The sequence below is a fragment of the Annulohypoxylon truncatum genome, assembly GCF_022578515.1.
Source record: "Annulohypoxylon truncatum strain CBS 140777 unplaced genomic scaffold F4807scaffold_9, whole genome shotgun sequence".
Lineage (NCBI taxonomy): Eukaryota > Fungi > Ascomycota > Sordariomycetes > Xylariales > Hypoxylaceae > Annulohypoxylon > Annulohypoxylon truncatum.
In genome coordinates, this window is record NW_025953795.1 from 167821 (window position 1) to 183040 (window position 15220).

Consider the following 15220-nt stretch of genomic DNA (forward strand, 5'->3'; position numbering starts at 1 on the left):
CGGCATTGCAGGGCGGCAATTGGACCGATAATCGTTGAGCAAACAATTCCCGCCTATTTGTGCCCCTGTGCCCCCGTGCCCCTGTACGGCATTTGGACAGCGGTGGGGAATCTCCGAGATGACGGCTGATCACAGACAAGGTCCCGAGTGCCAAGACCATTCCGTGATAGAGTTGAATTGTATCATAACTCATGATCGAAGTAATAATACGTCTATAGTTTAGTATTGTCCCTAAGACTTCCTCGTAAAAGAGAAGTATCTTGCTAGGAAAGTAGAATAATGAAAGGCAGGATAAAGGAGGATACTTGACGCAAATACTTCGGGAATTACACGAAACGCCACGTACACGGACACCGCCACATCAGATAAGATCCGTCGATAAAGTGGAAATGAGCTCGCGCATTAAAACCCCCATTGATGTCGTCACTCATTCATCCGACCGCGGATGTCGGTGGCACAACACCTAGACACTCTACCTATTTCTCTTCATCATCTACTTGCTTTCCTCACTCTATGAGCCCATACCCGTAAAAGGTATATGCTTTAAAGGACCCTATTCCAAGACCAAAAACACCCCTCGGATCCGGGATGAGGCAATGCCACTCCGCTGCGCCGCATCCCCCTTGGCCGTCTCCGTCTCCGTAGCCCGTCCGCGACGCCAGTATCTCTTACACGGCATCACCCCCTTCTTCCTCCTCTCGGCGGAAACGAGCCCGCCGAAGCAGTCGATATGCGGATTCCACAGCTTCGGCCGCCTCCGCGATGAACAGATCGACCGCTCGATGAACCACTACGAGACGCTGAAACTACAGCCGGGCGCCACGCCCACCGAGATCAAGAAGTGCGCCCTTCTTTTCTTCCCCCCTCCACCCCCCCTTTCCCACCTTCACAAGCGGCAGAAGCTCACCACAAAAACACAGATCCTTCTACGCCCTCTCCAAAACCCACCACCCCGACCACAACCCCTCCAACCCGCACGCCTCGCGGCGCTTCATGCGCATAAGCGAAGCCTACAGCATCCTCTCGATCCCCGCGAAGCGCGCGTCCTACGACCGGGACACGCTACAACTACACAAGCGCGCGCAGCACGCCCAACAGCAGACGCAATACAAGCACCCCTCCTACAGCAGCACCAACAACCCAGCCGGCGGCCGCCCCGCCTCGGGCCTAAGCCGCCGCCGCTCCGCCTTCCAGGGCCCGCCGCCGAGCTTCTACCGCAGCGGCGGCTGGGGCGCGCACGGCGCGAAGCGGAGGGCCGCGCACGAGGGTAGCACCGCCAACTCTTCCTCTTCCTCTTCCACCTCTTCTACCTCTTCTACCTCTTCTAGTTCATCCTCCCAACAAGCCTCCTCCTCCTCCTCGTCCGCCTCCCAGGACGGAACCGCGAGCGGACCCGCGTCGGGCGCGGGCGGCATGGGTCCCGGCCAGACCCCCTTCGGCCGGGGCTACGAGTCGGACGTCCCGCACTTCGACCGCGAATCGCACGAGCGCGCGGCGCGGTGGAGCGACCGCCGCCGCGCCCGCCGCCGCGCCTACGTCAACGAGCACGAGATCAACCTGGACAAGCGGCCCCTCTCCGAGGATCGGGGGGAAGGGGCCATGTTCGTCGTCGTGGGGGGCATACTGGTGATGAGCATCATTATACCGCTTGTGCTTGGTAGTATATGGAACGGTAGTGCCGGGGACAAGGAGAGGAATAGGAGGGGGAAATGGAGCGCGGCTGCATAGTAGAAATGGAGGGAGTGGCGGGGCTGTTTTACGGCGTTTTGGAATAGAAATATTATACTGGCGGACACGACGATTGTCACAATTGTAAGAGTTAAGGGAGAAGAAAAAGCAATGATTCATATGCATTCAGAACCATCCGAGCATTATTTCCATTTTAGTCGGCATGAAAACGTCCGAGGTCTAATCTACATTCAAGAGACACCCACCCGAATGCGAATCCTGCCTGTCTTGTGTGTGTATAGGGTACAAATGGTTCATGAGAGGGTATTGGGCATCTGCGTCCCGGAAACTCGTCTAGCGCAATCAATCCACCGCTTAAGGAAGCCCCTAGCTCTCGAAGGTGAAGCTGGCGCCAACCTATTTTTTCTCATTAGAACATGAAATAATTGACAGGGCATGACGATACTATACTAACCTTGTGGGTGGCCTGGTCAAGCTTCTGGGTGTCGAAAGAGGCACCGAGGCCTAGGGTGACACCAGGTCGGAGAAGGACGTTGTACGACATGGCGGCGACGCCACGGTCGTTGATCTTGGCCTATTTTGCTCCTTGTTAATGTCTTCCAAAGTTATTTAACCCAATTGCGCCAGGGAGGGGACGAACCTTCGCGAACGAGACAGGGTCGAGGCGGTACTTGCTGGCAACCTCGAGACCGACGTTGCTGCCGCTCTTGGAGTTCCAGGTAGCCTTGGCACCAGCCTCGACCTGGCTGTTGACCTTGTGGTAGTAGCTTGCGGCGAAGACGCTGAGGTTGTCGGTCGCAGTAACGGCGGCGCTGTACTGAGGGGCGAGATAGCCGACGGCGGCGTTGTAGCCGGTGACGGCAGCCTTCTGGACATCGTAGCCGGCAGAGGCACCGGCGAGGAAACCCTCGTGGCCGATAACGGCGTCGACGTTCGCGGTGGGACCCTTGAGGAGGTCGAAGAAGGCACGGCCGTGGAAAGCGGATTGCTTGAACGTCAGGTTGAGCTTAACACCCTTGTTCTGGCTGGCGGGCAGGAAAGAGAAGATGGTCTCAGCCTTGAGACCCTTGGCGAGCGAGTCGGCAAGCTCGAGCTTGGTGTCGAGAGCGTTCGCAGTGTTCCATGTCTGGGTCAGGGTAAGGCCTGCGCGTCGGTATAGCATTAGCAATTCTACTCCGTGCTGATCGAGATGAGTAGCGAATTCGAGGGGTAAGGCTGTTGGGCCTGGCACGCTGATCCCACTTAGTGATAGTGAGATTGTAGGCGGCCGGCGCTTGCGGGTGACCGCGTTGCTTGACTGATTGGGAGTGGCATTATTACCGAGTGACTTGTCCGCGTATTTGCCCTCGATCTGTAGTCCAAAACATCCAATTGTTAACCATCGCTACACTGAATTATAGGAGGGGAGTCGCATAGCTTGCGCATAGGAATTGAGTCCTAGGAGAGCTAGCGTGTCGACAAAATGGATCAGACGGGGGAGATACGTACAGCACCGCTAGTGGCCTTCTCGTGGCTGCTCTTGCCGGTAACTTTGAAAGCGACATTGTTCGGGGTGTTACTCTTCACCTCGATAGTGCCGGCAGAGAGATGGTAGAAATCCTTGTTCAGCAACTATATTGGCCATGGTTAGCTTCGTCTTGCTCGTTTGCGCGACGGTAGCGAAATGTTCAAGCTGCGGGAAATTTATTTGAGGCTTAGGAGAAGGATAGCCGAGGGGGGTAGCTCCAAGTGCACGGAGAAGCGTGAATTGGGTTTTATTACGCACGTCATTTGCCGACTTGGAAATATCAGCGAAGGCCGGGATAGACATCTTGATCGGTGGTTGTGGTTATTCGCAATGCCGGATGTTGTTTTGTTATTTTGACAAAAGTTGTCGAGCAAATGCGGTTGAGGAAAAAAAAAAAGTAATTGTGTTGGGGTATTGTGTGTGGATGGGAATGAATCGGATTGGGCGCGGGTGATGCTACTATGTAGATTTGGTCCGAAACGACAGAACGGTCTGATGGAAATTGTTTTCTTTGGGTCTTTCCTCTGCCCGATCAGGTGTGCTTTTCTAACTTCTAATTGGTCCCGACGGACTAAAGTGCACTAGCAGCCGACAACCACTGTGCAGCACCTGGCTATCGGTACCTAGCAGCATGTACTGTGGTACATACCAATTCCCCGTACAACCTCACTTTCGATTAACCCCCGTCCACGTGGGGATTGTCTACACCAGGAATGGTTTAAAATAGTCATCCCGGTTTCCACCCAGGACGAGCTTATGCATATAATAGTATCCATTCTACCGATTCAAGCGTGGGATCTCTCTTGGTCACGGCTATGAGAGAAATACATCAATGTCGCCCGAGACAAATCTCTTGGTATTATGGCGATTCCCTATCTATAAAGGTATGTAGGTGGCAGCTTACAACAGTCACAGGTACATGTTACGGGTATCCATGCTTCTAGGTTTGTTCTCCTAACCGGAAGAGACCAATCAAATCTCGCCATACATGCTGAAAGTAGCAATTGTCCCTTCTATTCAATCCCATTATATTTCGGACCCTGTACCTCTGTGCTTCTATTTGGTTTCACCATATTTACCCAATATCACAGGATGCTGAATTCATGCAGATGGGCCCTCGTACTTGGCGACATGCGTCGAGATAGCTCTGCATTTGCGTATTAGCACCTATCGCAATCTTAACACAATCATGGCAACTTACCGTCCGCTAGGGTCGGTCTGTTTCGACCAAGTCGGCGTCCATCGCATCACTGTCGAAGCGCAGTGAGGAGGGAAGTGTTCGTCAAACATCAGACGGTACCAGTAACTATTCCGACGTCAGCAAAATCATCTATCGAAGAGGGCAATGACCTAAACATACGCCTCCTTGGTATCGGGGATGTCGTTGCCCCACTCGGGCTTGGGGTTCTTCATCATCTCGTCGGTGACGTGGAGCTCGGCATTGTCCTTCAGCGCGTCAATCCAGCCATAACCGACACCGTCGGAGAATTGTTCCTTTTGTCTCCAGAGGATCTCGTCTGGTAGGTACGGCTCCGCACTGGGGTCGTCCGACGTGTCGAATGCTTTTCGCAACAGCCACTTCTCGATCCGCTCCTTGGTGATCATCTTCTCTTGCGGGTCAATGTTCATGCAGACCTCGAGGAACTAGATTGTATTAGTAAGGGATATTCCAAGAGCATCAAATTGGTATTGTGGTATGCATACCTCCTTGTCCAGGAAGGGCACTCGAGCCTCGAGGCCCCATGCCGAAGTAGATTTGTTGGCTCGCAAGCAGTCGGCAAGATGTAGGTTCTTGACTCGACGAACCGTTTCCTCGTGGAAAGCCTTCTTATCCGGAGCAGCGTGGAAGTACAGGTATCCTCCGAAAATCTCATCGCTTCCTTCACCACTAAGAACCATCTTGACACCCATAGCCTTGATTTTTCGCGATAGCAAGTACATGGGTGTTGAAGCGCGAATCGTCGTTACATCGTACGTCTCGAGATGGTAGATGACGTCGGACAATGCGTTGAGACCATCCTCTATGGTGAAGGTCATGACGTGATGTTTCGTGCCGAGAAATTTGGCCACTTTGATGGCGGCCTCGTTGTCAGGGGAGCCAGGTAGACCGATAGAGAAAGAGTTAAGTTGTGGGAGGTATGTTACGGTGGAGAGCTTGTTGTCGTCGTCGATACCGACGAGACCCTCACCCTTGTCGGGGTCTTCACTCGCCTCAGCGGCTGCGCCGTTAGCAGCAGCTAAGGCAGCCGCCTTCAGCCGTAGAGTTTCTCGTTGGGCAATGGATGCAACCAAACTTGAGTCAAGACCACCCGACAATAGTACACCGTAGGGAACCTCAGCCATAAGCCGTTTCCTCACAGATTTCTCGAGTGATTCTCGGACGGACTTCAGATCCAGTGGAGTCTCCGGGATCTTGGATTCATCCCACCAACTCGGCTGGAAATATCGCACAGTCTCGCCGGTCTTAGTGTCGTAGACGTGTCCGGGAGGGAATGAGCGGATCTCGTCGCAAACCGTGTGCAAGCACTTCAACTCCGAAGCGAAGTAGGTCGTACCAGGTTCCTTGGATGACCAGCCCTGGTACAAGGTGGTGATACCAATAGGGTCGCGGGCTGCGATTGTTCGGTCGAGCTTCTTATCGTACAGAACAAACGAGAACATGCCATCCAGATACTTGGGAGCGTCGAGCCCATATTCCATATACTAAAAAAGTCAGTTAGACGAGATGTCTCATTTGTGGAAAGCACAATCCCTCAGCTATCCTTACCAGGGGTATGATGACTTCGCAGTCTGAGGCGGTCTTGAAGTGGTAGGGGTGCTTCAAGTTCTTTCGGATCAACCGATGGTTGTAGATTTCGCCGTTAACGGCGAGAATGATAGAGTCGTCCGCATTGGTCAATGGCTGTGCGCCGGACTCTATAACATCGTAAGCATGAATATGGTTCCGTGCTCGATACCTAAGATAATGGATGACCACGTACCAACGCCGACGATGCTTAGACGCTCATGGCAAAGGACTAAAGATGCATTGGTTAGATGAATCTCACACTTTACAAGTTTGATTCCAACGGGTATCCCTACTCGTGTTGTTGCAGATACAGCTACCACCTGGAATGCGCGGGAGTTGTCAGTATTCGCATAGGTGTTACAATCAGTTCGCCGTGCCGCGACTCACTCCAATCCGGTCCTCTATGGCGAATTCTACGCAGAACGAGTCAATTGGATTTCTAGAGCTCGGATACGGATTATACATACTGCTTCGCCAATTTCAAAGCCGTCGGCTTGAATTTTTGGACGTCGGGATGACTAGGCGCAAGCCTCTTGTTAGCATACGGCGCAACTCTTCCAATGGCAGCACAAGTAAAACCAATCGATAATAATTTTTTGGTGGGGTTTGTTCTCTCGCGAATTGCCCCTCCATAACTTTTTCGGTTCTCTCATGCAGGGGGAAAGGTTAACTTACCTATGACAAGCAAATATTCCACACATCTTGCTTGCCTCGAAGTGTGGTAGTGCAGGTAGGGTCGAAGTAGGAACGAAGGGATTCGTCGAATGCAACGAGAGAGAAAAGGTGTGATGGTGTTAGGAGAAGAAGGAGTTATGCCACGCGACTAGATTTAGAAAAGCGTGGGCAGAAAAGGTAGATAGACGCCTAGGTAAGAACTAGGTGGAGCGTGAAAGTATGAGTCTAGAAGCCAATACCGGAACAGGAGACTTGAGTCACAGGCCGTTCTATTATTGCTATCAATGCTATCAATTAGTACGCTTTATTACTTATTTGCCTTCTGATACCAGATTGGGTTTGTTATGTCAGATGTGTGGTAGTAGGTAAGGGGTGTTCTTAGTTTGACGGTACCTATAAACTTTTTTTTGCTAGCTAAGACCGTCGAGTCGGAAGATAGCCGATTTCGGACAAGCAAGAAACTGAAGTCACTTACCAACTACTCACCGTCTATTGGTGCATGTAATGTTCAAACGGAATGATCAATATTCAGGTACCTAAGTCTTAAGGGCTAATTTCATATATACACTAGGATCCATGTCTATCACTTCTATTTATATGTATATCATGTGTATCCATAGTATCTAGTATGTAACCTTAGCTAGTAGGCCTGAATAGATTGGCAAGAAGTACGTGTGCTATTGATTTTATCTCATCCTTAGTAGATTACTCACCTTTCGAACATCCGAATACCTACAAAATGTGAAATATTAGACAATAAATACATGAAGATACTTGGACGTAAGAGTCCAGTGTAATCTTTGCATCGTATCTAGATAACCGGGTGCCATCCAATAGCCTTAAAATAGTGCTCGATCGTCCTGTGTAATATATACATCTGCAAGATATCAATTCGATACTTAATAGGCCAGGCCATTTCAAGTGGATAGGCAAATCTCCCTGTCCTGCTCGGATGGTGGTTCTGACTTTAAACACGCGCTCTAACTAACGCCGCGAAAAGTTATAAATGCATTAAAGTTACGTTAAATAAGCAAGAAATAAACATATGTCACTATAAAGGAGATAAGCACTGCAATAGTCATTAAGGAACACCGAATGTATAAACTCTATAACACCTCGGGGAATCTATCTGCATTGAAATCGTGCCACGGTTCCTAAAGCACAAGGGTAGATCAATCTCTCCAGTGAAAGAGAAACTCGTGGACTTTCATGGCTGCAACGTTGAAAACCTGTCTGACATCCTTGCGTAGTCGCCCGTGTCAAACTCCGAGGGCTTAAATGCAGAAAGCAGCCATCCATATGTGGTATCCGTAGCCTAAACTCCATTTCCGAAAGCACGCCAAGTATAATAGTCCCTGCCCCAAGAGACCATCTTCCCAGCACTCGAAGAACGCTTCATGAGGTCGGATTCTCCCTAACCGTACGCCTGACACGCTTCTCGTACTCGATCTTGTCTCGCTTGAAAAGATTGTATGCTTCGGCTTGCGCAGGCGATTCTGGGTTGGGGTTGTCTAGGAGGTCCTGGATGCCGAGCGCGATCTGCTTGACTGTGATCGCCGGCTTCCAGCCTTCGTCTTCGTTAAGGATCGAGAGGCACACGGTGCCCGAAGGGTAGACATTAGGGTGGAACAGCGGTGGCGTGAACTTGCCTGAAAGTGTCGGTTAGTAGTAATATTTTGAAGCTTTACGATGCGGTATTGTAGGTGTAGGTAGACATACACTTCGGAGGCTTCGTGGGATACTCTGTGAAACGGTAGTCAGCATCATTCGCTCTTGAAGCAGCACCATATCCTAGCTAAGACCTACCATCGGGGAACGTCATGGTTAGCTTGAATAGGCCTCCTTCCCAGATTGTCTTCTCCTTGCCAGGAATGCCGCATTCCCAAATTTTCAGGTCCAAGACACCCTGAGCATTTTTCATCGGTCTGGCCCAGAATCCAAAGGGGTGGTCCCTTCGCCACTGCTTTCTATTACGACATAAATGTTAGCTAGAGAATACGGCAAAAGGTTGATGATAAATGCCTCGCGCAAAGACCCTGCGGTAGCCAGCTTAACGTACCTCTCCTCCCCGAGGCGCAATTGACACAGAGACATAGTTATATGGTAGACCGCTTAGCGATGATTTTGTATGACTTGTGCTTGCTCTGACGGTTGGATTTCCTGTTACGTCTATGGTAGAGTCAAATGGCAGGTGTGCGGTAAGACTTTCGCGCAAATTGTTATGAAGAGGTTGAGAATATGACTTGGTGATGAATGTATTAGAATATGCGCCAGCGGGTCGTAGACTTAATCGGCTTCAAGGCCTCACAAGGGGTAGAAAGCTTGAGAAAAAGTTGGTTAACGGGTATGGATGTATGTATCGAAGTTGTATGTCAAGAAAAAGAAGAAAAGGAAAGAAGGTTAAGCCTTCGTAGGTGAGGCTCCAAAGGCGAGAAATGCATGAACGTGAATAGATGTTAGCCGGAAGCTTCGTCTTGCAGGGAAGTTCCAGCACTTTTCCAGCAGACCTTAGCAGTTTCTCTTTCTCTTTATTGCTAAGTACTAGGCAGGTATGTTAAGTCCGGGCAACGGACAAGACATAATGAAAAGGGAAGGCGGTCACTTCCTAGTCCAGGTATTTTCTGCCAGGATTTTCCAGCCAACCACAACCGGAATTTTGGAAATGGTGGGGTTATAGTATCTTATCGCCTTGAAACCTTATTACATAGACTTCCGAATACATACCTGGATGTACATTCCTAGTACGTCGAACCGTCTCATAAATGCCACTATAATTTCAGTGTGCTAGTAGTAAGAACCGTTACTATAACGTAAAATCTAGGCAGTTACTTGCTACATAGGTTCACTGCCGCCAAGCATCTCACAGCTAAAAAAGCACTTAAAGGGCCTCGGCAACTTCCAAGGGTTCATACTTGTTAATTCAAATCGCAACTTGCATCGCATCGCTCTATTAGCGGCCTTTTTAAATTTCATTGTTCTACTTATCCATATTCTCCTGTAGCTGACTCACTTTCTTTTTCCCACCGTTTAAGCTTCTTCGCACATATTATTGTTCGGGTCGCTCTTCTATTGTCATTCCAGGTTTAACTCATATCATTCACATGCTTGACGATTAAGCCTGTTGTTGGCCGACCCGTACAACTGGTTCGCGGGGCTTGCGATTGGGTTTGGCGATACTCTGCGGTTCACGATCTGGGCAAAGAGGGACTAAGTCCTTAACATAGCAAAATGGAGATGAATGAAGCAACGCCTTCTGATATTGATTCAACTCCGCAAGACAATCCGCAGCATGTGTTGGACAAGATGGATAAGGCTCCCAGTCCAGTCGGTCCAAATAAAGCAGCAGAAATTCTAGGTGATGCGCCAGATCCAGATGAAGACGATCTCTCTGACCTAGACGAATTCTTGGGTGAATTTTCTAGCGCAAGCCTGGACGCAAAGAAACCTGCCACAGCATCTGGACCTGGAATACCTACTACAGATTCATCTGCACCAGCTCCAGCGGCAGCAACAGCTTCAGACACGGACAACCCCCTAGATGATCTTGACGAGTTTCAGAAACAGCTGCAGGCCGGCATGGAAGAACTAATGAGTGGTTTGGATAACTCGGTAAGCTATATTATCGTCACACACAACGGTGTGTCGTATCTAATATAATACAGCCGGACATGCAAGCCCAGTTCGAGAACATATTCAAAGGGCTCGGGGAAGCTGTCCCGGAAGGCTCAGGGAGCGCATCAGACTCAACACCGCAACCATCAAAGAAAGCAGCTGAAGACTTGAGTCAAGACGCCTCATTTCAAGAGACGATCCGACGTACGATGGAAAGGATGCAAGAATCCGGCGATCAGGCCACAGCGGCGGCTGCGGCTGAAGGATCCGAGGACGATTTCATTGCTGAGATGTTAAAAGCGATGAAGGACCTCCCTAACGAAGGAGGCAACGAAGAAGACTTCTCTAAGATGCTGATGGGAATGATGGAACAACTCACTAACAAGGAGATCCTTTACGAACCGATGAAAGAGTTGAACGAGAAGTTCCCGGCATGGATGGAGAAGAATAAAGCCACCCTAGCGAAAGATGATCTGAAGCGCTATGAAGACCAGCAAGTCCTAGTTGCAGAGATGGTTACCAAATTCGAGGAGCCAACATACACCGATTCCAACGTGACGGATCGAGAGTACATTGTAGATCGCATGCAAAAGGTGAGTTGGTTAATCGTCCCATAGGACTCTTATGAGACTTGTTGGGGTATTATATCACTAACTAGGGTACCAGATGCAAGCAGCGGGCTCGCCGCCTCATGACCTAGTTGGAGATATGCCTTCTGCTAAAGAAGTGCTTGACGCGCCTGACGACTCATGCGCGCCACAGTAATGATATACAAGGGGAAATATTACACCTCATTTCCTCGTTTTTATACACCCGGGTTGTGTGAAGTCCCAATCCCAAAATTGCCATGTAACAAAGGCAACGCAGACTTATGTCTTCCTCCCTGCCCCCTACCATAGAACCCCAATCTCAATATAGCCGCAACACCAAATCATAACCAGTACCGGAGAACTCCCTACCATTGTGGAACCAATGTAACCAGACCCTCTTCCAATCCCCCTTGAAATTCACGACATGTCCATCTGACCCGATGACGCGAACCCTTGGTTCGTGTTGTGGCTAGTTTGGCCCTGTTGCGATAAGAGGTCCATGAAGAGATCGTCATAGTCATCATCATCGACAAGTGTCGGCGATGTCGTTTCCGCGCGTGGTTGAGATGAGTGGGTCTCGAGCATGGATAGCATGGCGTTTAATTCTGCTTCCTCTTCCTGTGCCATTGCGTCGACCATCATCTCATCAGGGTCCTGATCCTCAGGTTGCCGGCGTTGGAGTTCTAGGATGTCATCGATCTCATCCTCGAACACGATACCATCGATATCCGCATTCTTTTGTTCTCTGCGTTGCCTGTCCAATATCGACCACTCGAGTTTTAGAGTCTATAAAACTGGTTAGCACTGGCGACGTAAAACGTATTCGTCGATTGAGCTAGGGTCATTCGTACCTCTTGGTCACCCCCTCTTCTCTCCCACTGCCTGTCATCGGCGCGCTTCCGTACATTCCGAAGGAACAGGTTCCGCCTGCTCTCTTGCGCATTCTCTCGGTTCTGTCTCAAGGGGTTCGGCTTCACATTTCGAGCGAACTTGAATTTGGTAGATGATTCTCGTATGGGTGAAGACTGGGTGTCGAATCTGGGAAGCGTATTTGGGTCGCGATGTGATAAAGGCGGCGGGGAACTGGCTCTGATGGGTGAGGATGACAACGGCGAAGAATGCGCCGGCCGATGCGGCGATGAGAAGTCAAGATTGAATATCGGCATCGTCGCTAGCATTTCGTCTGTTATGATGTGGTACCGGGTAGTTGAGAGTACGGTGTGATGTATGAGATTTACGAATTCGTCGTTCTTTGTAATGATGGTTTAATTGTTTAATTGAGTCAGACAAATGGAGAACGGTGCCTGCGCGCCTATTTCTATGTCGAGTTCAATAAAGCGAAACGCGGGTAGGAAAGCAACGCGATCCTTGTAATGCACGTAAGAGGGGTAACAACGCGTTAAGGGGTTTGCGGGGAATATTGTGTTCTACGGATAATGTAATAGTTCGCGCGACTCGGGCCAATCATCCTGGCAGAATATGCTATAAACCGAAGTAAGCTCTTTAATGCTTGCTTATTTTAGTGCATAATGGCATAGGAATATTGTTTCATGCATCAATCCATATACTGTCCCAAATTAGGATAGGTCCCAGCCACAGCAACCTTGCACATCAATTGATCAGTGCATCACACGATCCAAAATAGAATGTTCCTTTACCCCTGCCCCCTATGACGCCGAGGTATTCTATGTACATACCGAACCGGGACTTGCATGTCCCGATCGATAGACCAAAAAAAGATTGTGAAATTTTATTACTTACCTAGTTCTATTTCGTGCAAAGTACAATCCCAACATAATTGACGATTCAACAATCATTGAATAAATTCTCCACCGGCAAGGAGATTCTAGGGAATAGGACAACATGTCTTTATTGTTCTCCGCATAGAAAAGATTTTGGAATTGGTCCGTTAACTCAATTTACCGCCTCAGATGACGAGAACCACGAGACTACGTGAGCTACGTTATCATGAAATGCCTCTCGATCAATTCGCTCGGCCGCCTCGCCACTAACCGATCATGGACTTGTCTGAATTGTCGCACTCAGCTTGTTGCCAACACTAAGACGGCACAACGTTCTCTTGCAAGGCATTATGCGACCGGTTCTTCGGGATACTCGAAACGACCAAGGCCTCGGAGAAAGAAACTCACCGTGCTAACCGCTACTGCCACTGCGGCAACTGGAGCTGGTGTACTGGCTTTCACGGACGACATAAAATACGGATACGAAGCTACAGAGAGAACAGGCAGAGTCGCCGCAGCACTAGCAATATGTATTAATGAGTATGTACTACATGGCTGTATGACTATCAGGGAAATGGTTGAGATCAGAACTAAATCGAGTATTCACCAGTTATTTAAAATCCTTAAAGAAACGAGACGAGACCAAAGACCTCAATGAACAAGATATTATCCTACGGTCATGTCACAAGCGATGTGCAGAAAGGACACTCAAAGTCCTCGAGAAGAATGGAGGCATATTCATTAAGCTGGGACAGCACTTGGTAATACAATGACCAAGATAACATGCCTTGTTGAATATATACTAACCCCCTGAGCAGAGCGCAATGACTTACCTTCTCCCACGCGAGTGGACAGACACGTTTATACCACTCCAAGACCAATGTCCGGTCTCCTCGTATGAGTCAATAGAGGAGATGTTCCGTTTTGATACAGGTGAAGAGCTCAAAGACTACTTTTCGGAGTTCTCGGAAAAGCCAATAGGGGCTGCGTCCCTAGCCCAGGTCCACCTAGCAACTGTAAAGGAGAGTGGTCAGAAAGTCGCCGTGAAAGTTCAGCATCCCGGCTTAGCACAATGGGCACCGCTCGACCTCACGTTAACGAGGTTCACCTTCTCGACCTTGAAGAGGTACTTCCCAGAGTATGATTTAGAGTGGCTATCTTCTGAGATGGATGTGTCCCTACCGCAAGAGCTCGACTTCCAACGCGAAGCCGCAAATGCTACGCGCACCCAGGAATACTTCGCTCGCATTCCCGAGTTGCCACTTGTGGTTCCTGACGTTCTCTGGGCAAAGAAGCGCATCCTGGTCATGGCGAACGAGTCGGGTCACCGTCTGGACGATCTCGAGTATTTGGATTCGAACCATATCGACCGGGATGAAGTTTCTGCTACGCTTGCCCGGATATTCAACGAGATGATCTTCGGGAAGAACGCGTCCTTGCACTGTGACCCACACGGTGGCAACCTCGCCATCCGAAAGGCAACCAGACGGAGAAAGGGCGGCGCCAATTTCGAGATCATCATCTACGATCACGGACTGTATCGTGATATTCCCGAGAGCCTGCAACGCTCGTATGCCAAGATGTGGCTGGCGGTCATCGACGGGGATATGCCCGCAATGAAGCAGTACGCACGCGAGGTCGCCGGGATCACAGACGAGCAGTTCCCGCTGTTCGCCAGCGCCATCACAGGTCGCGACTATACTGTCGTCAGCTCGTCCATCCTAAAGTCACGATCCGATGAAGAAAAGAAGTCGATGGGGAGCGCGCTACAGGAAGGTCTACTGTCGGACCTCGTGACGATGCTGGGACAAGTCCCTCGGATCATCCTACTTATCCTGAAGACGAACGACCTCACGCGCAGCCTCGACGAAAACTTGCACACCCGCCAAGGCCCAATGCGCAGCTTCATGATCCTGGCCAGGTACTGCGCGCGCACCGTTCTCCGCGAGCAGGTCGAGGACGCGCGCGAGCGCCCCGGCAGCTTGCTGTGGCCGAGCAACGCGCTCAAGTTCCTCGCCGCGTGGGTGGGGTACTTGCGCGTGGAGCTTAAGCTCGAGGCCTTCGAGCTGTGGCTTAGCGTTAAGAGGATGGTCGGCATGAATACGATGAACTACGGCGCTGCTGCTGTTACGTTGTAAGGAGACCTAATACCAACAAAACCTGGGGTATTTACCTGCCTGGAGTTTGGGTCTGCGTCTGCGTCTGCGTATTTATATAGTGATTAGGAATAATACACACGGAAGATAGGTAAATGTGGAAGCGGGTGTCGGCGGTAGAAGCGGACGCGGATGTCTTTTCTTCCTTTTTTGGTGATGAAGAGACGGTCGTAAGATACCTTGATAGATAGACTTATGCATTAGACGGCGTCTACGGGCGATTGGCGATGGGCCATGGACGGGGGCAGTTTAGATGCATGGAATACGAATACGTTTTCAGAGATATGAATTGCTTTCTATTCAGGTACCTAACGGATCTAAGTATAAATGTGCATTTGTGTGTATCAAGCTCGGGTTGGTTACAACGGTGTCTCTTCGGCATAAGAGGGGATCAGCAATGCGCAGTCTCTGACTTATAATGCTCCAATTGACTCCAGCCAATCCTTCTGTTGCTCTTTACA

General features: G+C 49.9%; 7 protein-coding genes across 7 annotated transcripts; 3 read left to right on the top strand and 4 right to left on the bottom strand.

Annotated features, from left to right (window-relative positions):
- The first annotated feature begins 273 nt into the window (after window positions 1-273).
- F4807DRAFT_391627 (DnaJ-domain-containing protein) lies at window positions 274-2013 on the top strand. The gene is made up of 2 exons (XM_047995910.1): window positions 274-841; window positions 921-2013. The coding sequence occupies exons 1-2, from the start codon at window positions 597-599 to the stop codon at window positions 1726-1728; spliced, it is 1053 nt and encodes a 350-aa protein (XP_047856028.1). The 5' UTR covers window positions 274-596; the 3' UTR covers window positions 1729-2013.
- F4807DRAFT_417899 (eukaryotic porin/Tom40) lies at window positions 1843-3856 on the bottom strand. Its single transcript, XM_047997276.1, has 6 exons — window positions 3455-3856; window positions 3178-3300; window positions 3010-3040; window positions 2330-2832; window positions 2144-2263; window positions 1843-2085 (listed from the first exon to the last, which is right to left on the bottom strand). The coding sequence occupies exons 1-6, from the start codon at window positions 3497-3499 to the stop codon at window positions 2056-2058; spliced, it is 852 nt and encodes a 283-aa protein (XP_047856029.1). The 5' UTR covers window positions 3500-3856; the 3' UTR covers window positions 1843-2055.
- F4807DRAFT_417905 (asparagine synthase) lies at window positions 3854-7187 on the bottom strand. The gene is made up of 10 exons (XM_047997277.1): window positions 6660-7187; window positions 6452-6502; window positions 6372-6397; window positions 6278-6304; window positions 6178-6213; window positions 5964-6112; window positions 4901-5899; window positions 4557-4840; window positions 4398-4502; window positions 3854-4343 (listed from the first exon to the last, which is right to left on the bottom strand). The coding sequence occupies exons 1-10, from the start codon at window positions 6683-6685 to the stop codon at window positions 4298-4300; spliced, it is 1749 nt and encodes a 582-aa protein (XP_047856030.1). The 5' UTR covers window positions 6686-7187; the 3' UTR covers window positions 3854-4297.
- A 449-nt stretch (window positions 7188-7636) lies between these two features.
- F4807DRAFT_417907 (ubiquitin carrier protein) lies at window positions 7637-9223 on the bottom strand. Its single transcript, XM_047997278.1, has 4 exons — window positions 8719-9223; window positions 8466-8626; window positions 8379-8402; window positions 7637-8308 (listed from the first exon to the last, which is right to left on the bottom strand). Exons 1-4 carry the CDS (start codon window positions 8751-8753, stop codon window positions 8055-8057), a joined length of 474 nt encoding a protein of 157 aa, XP_047856031.1. The 5' UTR covers window positions 8754-9223; the 3' UTR covers window positions 7637-8054.
- A 193-nt stretch (window positions 9224-9416) lies between these two features.
- On the top strand, window positions 9417-11131 carry F4807DRAFT_391728 (Pex19-domain-containing protein). The gene is made up of 3 exons (XM_047995911.1): window positions 9417-10268; window positions 10322-10864; window positions 10938-11131. Exons 1-3 carry the CDS (start codon window positions 9888-9890, stop codon window positions 11034-11036), a joined length of 1023 nt encoding a protein of 340 aa, XP_047856032.1. The 5' UTR covers window positions 9417-9887; the 3' UTR covers window positions 11037-11131.
- A 147-nt stretch (window positions 11132-11278) lies between these two features.
- Window positions 11279-12027, bottom strand: F4807DRAFT_458408 (uncharacterized protein; the record flags this gene model as incomplete). The annotated part of the gene is made up of 2 exons (XM_048001204.1): window positions 11279-11647; window positions 11713-12027. 2 exons carry the CDS (start codon window positions 12025-12027, stop codon window positions 11279-11281), a joined length of 684 nt encoding a protein of 227 aa, XP_047856033.1.
- A 513-nt stretch (window positions 12028-12540) lies between these two features.
- F4807DRAFT_417915 (ABC1-domain-containing protein) lies at window positions 12541-15065 on the top strand. The gene is made up of 3 exons (XM_047997279.1): window positions 12541-13143; window positions 13214-13364; window positions 13422-15065. Exons 1-3 carry the CDS (start codon window positions 12830-12832, stop codon window positions 14739-14741), a joined length of 1785 nt encoding a protein of 594 aa, XP_047856034.1. The 5' UTR covers window positions 12541-12829; the 3' UTR covers window positions 14742-15065.
- The last annotated feature ends 155 nt before the right edge of the window (window positions 15066-15220 follow it).

Coding starts and splice junctions, on each gene's coding strand:
- F4807DRAFT_391627 (XM_047995910.1), top strand. CDS start 597: ATGCCACTCCGCTGCGCCGCATCCCCCTTGGCCGTCTCCGTCTCCGTA. Junction 842..920: donor ACGCCCACCGAGATCAAGAA/GTGCGCCCTTCT, acceptor ACAAAAACACAG/ATCCTTCTACGCCCTCTCCA.
- F4807DRAFT_417899 (XM_047997276.1), bottom strand. CDS start 3,499: ATGTCTATCCCGGCCTTCGCTGATATTTCCAAGTCGGCAAATGAC. Junction 3,301..3,454: donor TTTCCAAGTCGGCAAATGAC/GTGCGTAATAAA, acceptor TGGCCAATATAG/TTGCTGAACAAGGATTTCTA. Junction 2,264..2,329: donor ACCCTGTCTCGTTCGCGAAG/GTTCGTCCCCTC, acceptor GGAGCAAAATAG/GCCAAGATCAACGACCGTGG.
- F4807DRAFT_417905 (XM_047997277.1), bottom strand. CDS start 6,685: ATGTGTGGAATATTTGCTTGTCATAG. Junction 6,305..6,371: donor CCATAGAGGACCGGATTGGA/GTGAGTCGCGGC, acceptor CGCGCATTCCAG/GTGGTAGCTGTATCTGCAAC. Junction 4,503..4,556: donor ATCCCCGATACCAAGGAGGC/GTATGTTTAGGT, acceptor ACGTCGGAATAG/TTACTGGTACCGTCTGATGT.
- F4807DRAFT_417907 (XM_047997278.1), bottom strand. CDS start 8,753: ATGTCTCTGTGTCAATTGCGCCTCGGGGAGGAGAG. Junction 8,627..8,718: donor TTGCGCCTCGGGGAGGAGAG/GTACGTTAAGCT, acceptor ATGTCGTAATAG/AAAGCAGTGGCGAAGGGACC. Junction 8,403..8,465: donor AACCATGACGTTCCCCGATG/GTAGGTCTTAGC, acceptor ACCGTTTCACAG/AGTATCCCACGAAGCCTCCG.
- F4807DRAFT_391728 (XM_047995911.1), top strand. CDS start 9,888: ATGGAGATGAATGAAGCAACGCCTTCTGATATTGATTCAACTCCGCAA. Junction 10,269..10,321: donor TGAGTGGTTTGGATAACTCG/GTAAGCTATATT, acceptor AATATAATACAG/CCGGACATGCAAGCCCAGTT. Junction 10,865..10,937: donor TTGTAGATCGCATGCAAAAG/GTGAGTTGGTTA, acceptor CTAGGGTACCAG/ATGCAAGCAGCGGGCTCGCC.
- F4807DRAFT_417915 (XM_047997279.1), top strand. CDS start 12,830: ATGAAATGCCTCTCGATCAATTCGCTCGGCCGCCTCGCCACTAACCGA. Junction 13,144..13,213: donor CTAGCAATATGTATTAATGA/GTATGTACTACA, acceptor AGTATTCACCAG/TTATTTAAAATCCTTAAAGA. Junction 13,365..13,421: donor TTAAGCTGGGACAGCACTTG/GTAATACAATGA, acceptor CCCCCTGAGCAG/AGCGCAATGACTTACCTTCT.